Here is a 10,809-nt window from a genome sequence, read left to right as displayed (position 1 = left end):
ATATAGTTTGTTTATTTATTTTGTAATAACTACGGTAATAAGCTAATGTCTGTGGCTTGTATCTCTGCAGCAGTCAGCCTGTCTCATGTGATATCTGAACTGCAGTAACCTCAGATTCCTCACTATTTAAAAAAATCCACAGAGCTCGCCGCCGTGACGCCATTGGCTGATAAGGGTGGTGTGTTGCTGCTCGACCAATGAGAGGCTCGCTCGACTCGTCGCCCTGCCCCCACAGCTTTTTCAGTGGAGGGCTCGCCCGCTTCCTCTTGTGTGCTGCGCTCATCAGCAGTACGTCTGAAATGATGGTAATGTGGGGAGAGCATACCGACCATTCCTCTGCACCCACCACCCCCCACCCACACCCCGTCTCTGATGACAAAACGGAGGAAACGCATCTCAGTCTGCACATGCAACATCCTGCCTGACCCATTTCTGAGCCTCCAACATCTGGAAACTGATGAAACATGACTTCAGTGATTATCAAACCTAAAAGCCTTTAAGGATGTTGAGCGTCTAACATATTTACATTTTTAAAACACGGATGGAATGAAATCGTTGATATGAACTGTGTGTCCTCTTAGGACCTGCTAATCCCCACCTGACTGCAGTAAATGAATTGAACATGTGACGTGCTCGTGTTTTGCAGACCCCAGGGAGAATTAAACAGGAGAAGCTGAGAACCACAGAGGAAAATCATGGCTCGGTTCATTTCACAAGCAACACAAAAGTGAAAAATAAAAATAAAAATAAAAAAACGGCCTCCAGAGTGGGAACTCCCTTTAGCCCTTATTCATAAAGATGCCAAGACATCCAGCTCCTCCTGCACCCCGTTGCCCTTTTACCTTTCCCTCCACTGGCACTACCCTAACCAGTAAAACCTACAGTGTGCTGACAGGAGACTGAAACACAACACTGCAGGTTTCGCACACAGGAGTTAAAATCGTCCTCTTGGATGTGGGCAAAGGGTCGCGGGGGGCTCTGTGACTCCATGACACTCCAACAGCTCAAAGGTTTATAAATAATCAACCAGACTGTGTTAAACTCATACAGCTCATGACACCATGTGACACAAAGGTTTGTTTGTAGAAAAACACTGCTAAGATCTTTATTAGCTGAAGAGTTCTTTTCTAAAACAGCAGATTTTATTTTTGTTTATTTCATGTTACTGAGATCATTTTTTCCTCTGTATGTTTTTGGTATTGATCTCTGTCTACAGTTTGTGTACCGTTTCAACAATTTATAAATCAAAACATTCTGCTCCTTCAGGACATTATGACTTCTGATATTTCAGCAATTTATGCTTTGAGATATTTAGCTTCTTCTGACATGATTTTTCTTATTGAAAATTAATTAAACTGTTTCCAACAATCTTTAAAAAATAGCTGCACTTTTTATTTTCTGTTCAGACTTTTCTTACTTGTTTGTGCTAATTTCAGCTTCCTTTGGCTTCTCTTTTGCTGATTTTAGCTTTTTTCTGCCTTTTTGTTTTTTTTACGTTTTCTGTTATTCTGCTAATTTTCACTTTATACCTCTATCAACTTCTTTCTGCTATTTTAGGTTTCTTTCAGATGCTTTCTGTGTTTTAGCTACTTTTTAGCTAATTTGAGCTTTTTACAGCTAAACTGTTATTTGGGATCATATCAGCTTCTTACAGATTAAATCAGCAAACATGAGTTCTTTCTGTTTCTTTGGGCTAATTTCAATTTCAGCTACTTTTTAAGCTAGGTTTAGGCTAGTTTCAGCTTTTTTGGGGGTATTTAGCAAACACCTTTCAGCATTAAGCATTCACACTGCAGTTTTGCAGGAGATGCCAATTCTCAGTTTGTATTTATGTTTGTCAGTACCAGGCAAAAAGGCCCTCTCAGTTGGAAGACCAGGGTTTGATGGAACTCTTATTTGTTTAGGAAAGAGTCTTTCAGCCTCAGAAATCCAGCCTGGACAGTTTCAGTTTGACACATTTTACAGTAATTTACTCTGTTGCTTGTATGTTTAGCTGCCTTTAAAAGGACGAGTGTAAGGAAGAGAAAAAAGTGAATTTAAGTAAACAACAAATAAATATATGTGTGGATAGTGCAGATGTGCCCAGTGATTACATTTTTACATGTCCTATAATCTCTTTTCTAAGACGCAGACTTTCTCTAAACACGTCCAGGGTGACGTTCTGATGGCAAATATGCAACAACAGGTGAGCAGAATTTATCAATGGGATTCTTGAGGTGCTTTTTGCAGGGACCCATGTAGCATACAGTGGTGCAAGAGGAGGATTTACCAGGGTAGCATGCGTCCGATACGTGTCCATGGGCTTCTGGAGACCAGGAAACCCACTGTGGGGTCCGTTACGGCGTCCCAAGCCCGGCCAGCAAACAAGACGATGGAGGCAAGGAAAGGATCCAGCTGAGGGAGAAGAAAACAGTCACATCTGTCAATAAACTTGTTGTAAAAGTATACAAGCACAGAAAACAAGGTAAACATTACAAGTAGTTGACAAAGTACAGGCCACATAGTGTCACTGTTGAACAGTAAAAGCAATCAAACACAAACTTTACAGCTTAAAAGTCACCAAACAAAAGGGCAGCTCTCAGCAATAATGGAGCCAAAAAGTGAAGGTGCCACTTGGCAGCCTGTCCGATGGTAATCTGTGCCGAGGCCGGCCAGCCTAACGGGAGGCCAGCCACCATGAATGCCCGAGTCCTGACTGTACAATTGGCACCACGCTGCGTCATCCAAAGGGCCGGTTATGAACAGCGCTGGACACCCAACAAAACAAAACTCTGCCACGCTTTTGACTTACTGTGGCCCCGGCCATGGGATTACTGTCAGAGCCAATTAAAGCGAGACCCCCTCCTTGTTGTGCTGCCATTGTTCCCCCTCCCAAATATTTATAGAACAAGCCTCGTTAAGCCCTTGGATACAGTAGGGTCTTATCAGGGAGTCGCTAACGCAAGCGGGGGAGAAACTTTTTTTCCATCACCTCAATTTTCCAGGACATCACCTCCCACATGCGCACAGTTTTCTGTATGTGCCCTTTTGTTGGTGATACTTAAAGATAATATTAGCAGATCCCTCAAGTCTGTAAATCGAGAAGCAGCTCTACAGGTGCATTATGTTCCTATTCCAAGGATGGTGGTCATTTAAAGACAGGAGGAGGGGCTATACTTCGTTATGAAGGTGGTGCTAAACAGGTGTGACCGTGAGGGTATGAAGTGACTCACCTGAGCTACATCAAGCAGATAGAGCTGGAGAAAGAAGCCCAGGGCACATCCTGTCACCTGATAGGGTGCGCCGCCGATTGCGTAGCATACCTTGTTCCAGACGGACAACTTGTGCTCATGCTGGGGAGGAAAAAAGGCAATAAAAACAAAGAAACTTGATCAAAACGTGTTGACTTTAGACACTGAATGTTCGTGCATGAAATTGCTTCAGAAGAAGGCATTCATTAAGAGTTATCAAAGCCAAATACTCATTAGTAGAGCTAAACTTCGGTCAAATGTGTTAAGATGACAGCCTCCTCATCCTTACAGTGACTGAAACATACAGGTCCATTTCAGAAGCCTGTTCCCTCTAATTCTGTCTGAACTCTAATATTTGCCACTCTCTAATTAGTCAGATTAGTTCCCCATGAAAGCCTCAACAGGAAATTTACCCTAAATTCCGAACAGCTACAGAGTCTGAGCAGTCCAAGAGTCCCAGCTGGCATAAACTGTAACCCTCGTGTGTGTGTGTGCATTTGGCAGAAAACAGAGGCGACCACAAGGAAACAAGAACGCCTTGGTTCTCTAACAAGCACCGATTCTTCCCATATTCTCCCACTGTCACTGTATTTATTACCTCAACCTTCAGACTAGAAACAGCTGATCTAATGGCAACGCCAATGCATCCATTAGTGCCAGGGACATGACAGCACCATGTCATCACTCGCACCAAAAGCTGTGAGGGTGACCGCACCTTGGCAGCAGCCTGATCTGACTTAATACCCCGAATGGGGCGACTGCCAGTGCCACAGAAAGAAAAAAAAAATCAACACACACCTTTCTCCTAACCAATCAGAGCTCGGTGAACCTCATCACCCTATCTGCCCTTCATTTAGCAGGTCAGGTTCTGGAGAAAATAGCCTACTGTTAATAGAAGCACACAAAAAACCTGCAAGAGATGAGTTTATGAAAATGACTTTCATCCACAGGCACGTTTCATCCTGCCACACATGTTGCATATTTATGCAAAAAAAAAAAAGCCTCACCTTAAAACCAGTGTGGCTACAATTTAACAAACCAGCCTCGGTCTTGTTGATGCAACTAACTCAGATTTTGTTTCGGTGACAAACTGCTGAAATGAGAGCGTCATCATGACAACAAAAGGGGAAACTCTGAACACAATTACTGCTACAAACATCTGATATCTGAAGCACATACTGGTCTTTTTTTTTTGTCAAAGTTTCTCTACGCTCATTCTACAAGTACGCATAAGGCTGTGCATCCTCCTGCAAACACACACATCTGCTTTGTACTGATACAAGAATGCAGCACATTGTTAGGCACTGATGATATGAATCTGCCCCTCTTCCGTTAGATTATGCATTTTAAAGAAAATAAAACTAGTGTGAAAACTACAGCTGACACAGAGCCTAATGTCAACTTTTCCTATCAGTTTACAGACTTATATACAGTTCACCTATCAGAGCTATCAGTCATATATTACTACTGTAATCTGATAAGAGGGATAGTATACACAAACAGATGTTTGGTTCGTTATTTTCTGAGTCATCAGGACTAACTTGGAGATGACAGGTCTGCTTATTTTGGATGGGAGTCTACAAGGGAATGCTTTTCATCCTCCATCCTTATCTGACACGTCAGCCTGCTTCCTGCTGCATTCCCGTGCCGTCGGAAATACGGAGAAAGGGTTTGGCTGTTCAATGACGAGGTGCTTCTGGAGAACACGGGCGGCGTGGAAAAGACATGACGACAGAGGAAACAAACATGCACATTTCTTCACACCCCTTCTCTTTTGTGATGAGCCGACACCGGCTAAATGTCCACCTCTCCTAAATTTAATTTAATTATTTCGATGACTACGCTAGAAAAAAAACACGTATCATTTGGCATCTGATGTTTGTATTCAAAACAAACGCAAACAGTGGGTGAGTACGGGGAGTCCTCAAATGTCGGGACTTCTCACGGGTCCGTAAACGCAACATATTGATACCTTAAAAAAAAACAGGCACGCGCTGAAACCCGTGTGAATTTTTCAAATTACTCGACGATATTTTACAACAAATTCATAGTTTGAGTGATGCAATTGAAAGGAATTCATATAATAATTTAAGAAACGAACACCTTTATGGAAATTATGATTTTTGAGCTGCGCCAGCCACATGAGGACCGTAATGACAGATGGGTGCGCGAATAAAAATCGATTTATTGAATAAAAATATTCATATTCCTTCCAGCTTATTATTTATACAGAAAATTTCATTCATTTATTGATATTTCGGTTTCACATTAAAGACATATCTCGTTCCGCCGACGTGAGAAAGTTTAAAAAAGGACAGTGTCGCGCCCTCTCAAGCTAACGATTTACTGTCAGTTCACCGGCCGTGTCCATTCATTCAAATGTTCAGTGTTCACTCCCATCAGGACATGATTTGTTGTCTTTCTGGTGCGACGAAAAGATACAAACATGAAAAACACATCTGAATCCCCTTTTATATACATTTCCAGTCAAACTCACCTTTCTTGCTAGCTTAAACCCATCCGTGCTGTCCGATTTGTTCAACAAACTGGCGTTGGAGTATTGTTCAGCTCCTTCTCCCTTTGCCATAGCAGAGCTTTCAAGTGCTCTAGTTGGTTGAAGTTGGCTCAAAATTAAACACACAAAAATAACAACAAAAGAAAAATATCTGAAGCAGGTTTTCCCGATAAGGTCAGAGCAACCAGACGCCGTATTTTTGTCTCGGTAAGCAGTGTTTGAAAACTGAGAGGATGCTGGGCGGGTTGTAGTAATTTTTAGAGCCCACTTCCCTTGGCCCCGCCCCCCCGTGAAAAACGTGCCATTCACATCACGTTAAGCCCCGCCCCTCAGCTGGGAGATTGTTCTGCCAAATGACGATAAGACTGCATGTTTTCTGCAGAAACCCCAGGTTTTATCAACGTGTTTCACACTATTCAAGATTAACATAGTAATGGTGTCAGTGTGGTGTGTAAACAAACAAACTGCTCTGTCAAAAATCAGTTTGAACTGTGATAGCTACTAAGAACACATTTTTCTTTTGTTTTAATGATTATTATTTTTCTTCTAAATATTTGAATGACAACCTTAAAATAGACAAAAGTTACTTGACTTAATGATTAAAAGAATATCCCAGTCTTTGTAAATGATGCATTGTGTAAAAAGTAGCAAAGAATATCTTACCTGCTGCAGATAGTTTTTTGAACGGACTCATTCTCACGTGCTTACAGTGGCCCAACAGCAGATAAGAGCAAAGTGGATTCCTGCCATTTTCAAATGCATGTGATCTCGTACTTTTCGTTGTATTTCATGTGAGCAGTTGTGCCATTGTCATTTTTGCGACACGTGATTGTTTACATTGTGTTGGTATTTGCAAGAGCGAGTACAGCAGCAGGTTCAGTGCAGCCTTGGAACAATTTCTGAAGGTATTTCAATAACAGTTCTGCTGCAATAATAATGTAACACAAAGGGAATGGTGATAGAAAAGTTTAAATGACAGTGTTTACATTAGAGGTGTTTCAAAATCACAGTGATCCTCTTTGTATTTTACAAGCTAATTTTGGCTTGTTCTTTTTTTCATGATTATAGTTTTTAATTAAATGTTTCCGATTAAATAAAACAAAAATGATTAATATATTTTAGCTAGTAATTATATCTTGTTCTGCTGATCTTTTCAGATTTAATAAATATGAATAAATTAACTTTGAGGTCGACTCAAGCCAACAGACCTTCAAACAAACCACTGAAATGGCTACACCTCAGTCTGTGTACTACTTTTATTTGTTGTATTTTGTACACATTCACTAAATGTTATGGCAAAATGTGTGGTTTTCTGTGTTTATACCTGTGATCATTTTATCATTAAACTGTCATTCTCTGTCGTGAACTTCCTGTACACAGGTGTCTTCTTAAAGTGACCATGAAGCCAAAGCTTTGATGTCTTTTTACACACACACACACGCATGGCCTGGCAGCTAAATGAGGGCACACACACATTTCATCATATGTGGTGGAAGTCATGTCTCGGAAATGAGCTCGTGGGTTTTTGTCTGACTCGGATCTCTATTGGCGAAGCTATTTCTACTCAAACTGTCCCGCTGTGTACATTCCCCAGTTTAGCTGAGCACACTTTCTGTAAAACCTGCAATATACAGATGCTGTGTACACACTGCCACCAGTTTGAATACTCGTCTGTGCGCGGAGAAGGAGCCGCTGGATCACAGGCAATGTATAGGTATTTGCACCGTTGACTTTTGGCACATCACACATGAAGTATTTCAGTAAAAAAAAAGAAGGTCACAGAGCTCACAGCAGCTCAAATATGCATATCTGCCATGTTTGTTTACTCACACAGCACTGAAGAAGGGCATTCGCATTGTTGAACCCTGACCTCGCCAACTGTACAGTCAGGTTCAGACCATGGTGTCAGTTAACAGACAAATCAATGTGTGTAAACTTACTTTCAGATTAGATAAAGCCAATAAAGTTGTGTTGGTAAATTCAGCCAGGCCCTTCGGAAAAAAACGGACAAAAACATTTAACAAACTATGAAAGTTAAAAGTCTAGGTTTTATGTGTTTTTATTTATTTTTGTGTGTAATTTATGCAAATATTTCAAAATCACTTAAACATAAACAAATAAAGACCCAAATGTCTTGAAGGAATTTTATTTACACTTTATCATATGCTTATAAATTTGAGTTTGGTTAAACTTAAGAAAAATTAATGTGCCATTTAACAATATTTTAGTTTCACAACACCCATTTTGAGCTGATACTTACTGAATAAATGGTGGTACTAAAGAGGAATCATATGTCTACATTTACAACATAATTACTATTGCAAACATCCAATCAGAGTCAGGATGCTGCTCCACCTGAAAATGTGGCTTTCAGGTTCTGTGGGTCGCCCGTTCCCCTTTTATCTCCTTTCAGTAAAGGGAACGGGTCTGCTGCAACCCAGCTGGAGCAGAGTCACTGGTTTGTTGCAAATTCCTGGAAATATGTAGAAATACAGCTGTTGGTCTATGACAAAGTCTGCCTGTAGAGCGAATCGTGAAGGATTTAAAATCTGAAGGCAGAAATGTGGCAAAGCTGAGACCAACAGGAGGAAAACAAAGTTGCAGAAATCCATGTTTCAACACAGTTAATATATGAAGTATACAGCTCCTCATTGCAGTACAGATAAGGTACAGCACTACCTAAAGGAGTGATTTCAAAACAGAGCTAATCTTGAACAGAAAACACATCAGATCACATCACTGTCATTTTCTTAAGAAACGTAACATGATGAATTTTGAAAACTTTGCCAAAATCCCCAATCTAACAACTGTACAGGAATCTGATCATTTTAGACCTACTGGGTCAATAACATGGAGCAGACTGTAGTGACTGTAGGCTTCCTTTGTGTAAACTTTCTTTGGGTTTTGAGTTTGCAAACAAGAAACTGATTTCTGACTGGAAACATTTTAGATCAAAACTGAACCGTTTTCTGAAGGAGAACCAAGTTTGTAACTGTGAATAACTACCACTAAGTTCATTTTAAGAACTGTTTTACTTTTAAGTTGCTAAAAGCCCATCTAGGGGCTGACATTTCCAGTTAGCCAAGACTGTAAATGTTTTAGTTTATGGTTTTGTTCAGACTTGACACTTGTCCCTTTAAAATAAAACATAAAGGGGAATGGAAGGACAGAGATCCAAAAGGAGGTTAGTATCTTTAAAGCCATGAAGGTTTTAGTTGCCCAGGACAAACCACACCAAAAGTTGATGGTCATTTTGTGACCTAAGCGTTATTGGACCTCCTGATGTCAGCTGCCACCCAGTCACAGGTATGTGATTAATTACCACCACGTCCCAGTTCACATCATGTCTAGAGGACTGGCAACAGCTGGACTGTGGGTTTCCCATGCTTCATGATTTGGAGAACCATTAGGTCCGACTTTAGGTCAACTCTGGTAGTGGTTTAGAAAACCCTGATGGTACAATGATACATCAGAAACATCCTTACCCTTTCTGAGACAGAACTCTGGAAACAACACAACACCACTGTCCAAACATGTCTATTGGCCAAGTCCTCTTGTGGCCAGCAGGTCGTCCAACTTCTGACCCAGTGCTGATCTGCCATACCTGATCTGTTGGTTACAGCTCTTGTCAGCTCAGTTTCTCATCATATCACTGCTTGTTTCCAGACCTGAGGCGCTAACACACCCCTAATAATGAAGCCAGTTTACTTGAACTGACGTCTTTATTTATTTGATTGGGTAAAGTTACATCACCAAACAGCCCATACAGGTTCATTTCATTCGTACTGTGTTGGGGTATTTAACTTTTTTGTTTTACGTGAGTATATCTAACCTGCATTTCATTGCAAATAAATTAACACACTGCTTGTGCAAAAGAAACAAACCAACCAGTTTATTTCAAGTGATTAGAAATCTCAGTTCCGTTTTGTATTTTACTGCAGCAACATAAAGACCGTATTCTGCCTATTTCCCTTTGGGGGGATCTGATCCAATAGAGAAACTGTACTTTCCCATGGATCACCTTACCTGTCCCAGCTCTGTTAGCAAGGCCACTGACAAAGAACACAGAGGGCTCAAAGACTAACAGAACAGATCCTAACAGAACTTTGGTGACACGGTGAATGATTTGGACGAGACATGCTGTGCTCCTTTAATCAAGATGAGCACAGAAAGAGACGCCTTAGTGAAGCAGAAAAACTTTAGACACCTCACACATTTAGTAGGCTTGTGCTTGATGACTAGCTCTTAAGAATGATTTGTGCTATCTAAACCTGTTCAGCAGCTGTGTTATTGTCAAACAAAGTGTGGGTTACAATCACTGCTGTGCACGCAGAGTTGTAAAGTAACTAAGTACAAATACTTTGTTACTGTACTTAAGTAGAATTTTTGGGTATCTGTACTTTACTTGAGTAATTATTTTTCGAACTATTTTTTACTTCTGCTTCTTACATTTAAAATGAAGGCAAGAAGTAGAAAGTCATTATTTTAGTTCATTTTTGCTTGTTTTCATTCCAGCTTGTTATTGTATTTGTATTTCATGAATTACTGTATATTATTGCATTCGGCTGCAGCCCTCAGGTAGATTTTCATTCTGGAGAAAAGGTTTGTGCAGCCTTGATATATGTATATAAACTGAAACAGCTGCACTAGTGCATCCTAAATTTAACATAAATTAATTATTTTAATACAACAGTCATTTCTGCAGTTTTTTGGGGAGGTCACCTTCCAATAAATATCATTACAGAAAATCTAACTGCTCATTTTAAATCAATGCTTTTTCTTTTAATACTTAACTACAAATAATATCAGATACTTTAAGACTTTTACTCAAATAATATATCTAAAGGAGACTTTCACTTTTACCAAAGAAATCTTTTGGTAAGCTACTTTACTCAAGTATCACTTTGCAGTACTTTATACAACACTGTGTGCACGTTTGGGTATATGAGTGTTTGTGCAATGTCTGTTGCCAAACACAGCATGTGTAAAAGCCTGAGAGCGCAGTGCTCTGCAGCGAACGCTAAGGCTACCCTGTGGACTGATCACTACGTGCCTCAGCTCAGC

At 40.3% G+C, this 10,809-nt stretch overlaps 1 protein-coding gene across 1 annotated transcript in view; it reads right to left on the bottom strand.

Annotated features, from left to right (window-relative positions):
* The window catches only part of mfsd2ab (MFSD2 lysolipid transporter A, lysophospholipid b), a 15,512-nt gene extending 9,523 nt beyond the window's left edge, over positions 1 to 5,989 (bottom strand). The window contains exons 1-3 of the mRNA XM_014021111.1: positions 5,728 to 5,989; positions 3,213 to 3,332; positions 2,270 to 2,394 (exon numbers count right to left, since the gene is read on the bottom strand). Of these exons, the coding sequence (XP_013876565.1) occupies positions 2,270 to 2,394; positions 3,213 to 3,332; positions 5,728 to 5,817 (335 nt within the window). The 5' untranslated portion in view covers positions 5,818 to 5,989. The remainder of the gene's footprint in view (positions 1 to 2,269; positions 2,395 to 3,212; positions 3,333 to 5,727) is intronic.
* Between the last annotated feature and the right edge of the window lie 4,820 nt (positions 5,990 to 10,809).

Source organism: Austrofundulus limnaeus, unplaced genomic scaffold (genome assembly GCF_001266775.1).
Source record: "Austrofundulus limnaeus strain Quisiro unplaced genomic scaffold, Austrofundulus_limnaeus-1.0 Scaffold278, whole genome shotgun sequence".
NCBI classification, from domain to species: Eukaryota; Metazoa; Chordata; class Actinopteri; order Cyprinodontiformes; family Rivulidae; genus Austrofundulus; species Austrofundulus limnaeus.
The sequence above is the reverse complement of the archived record's forward strand: the minus strand, read 5'-3'. Positions and strand labels throughout refer to the sequence as shown.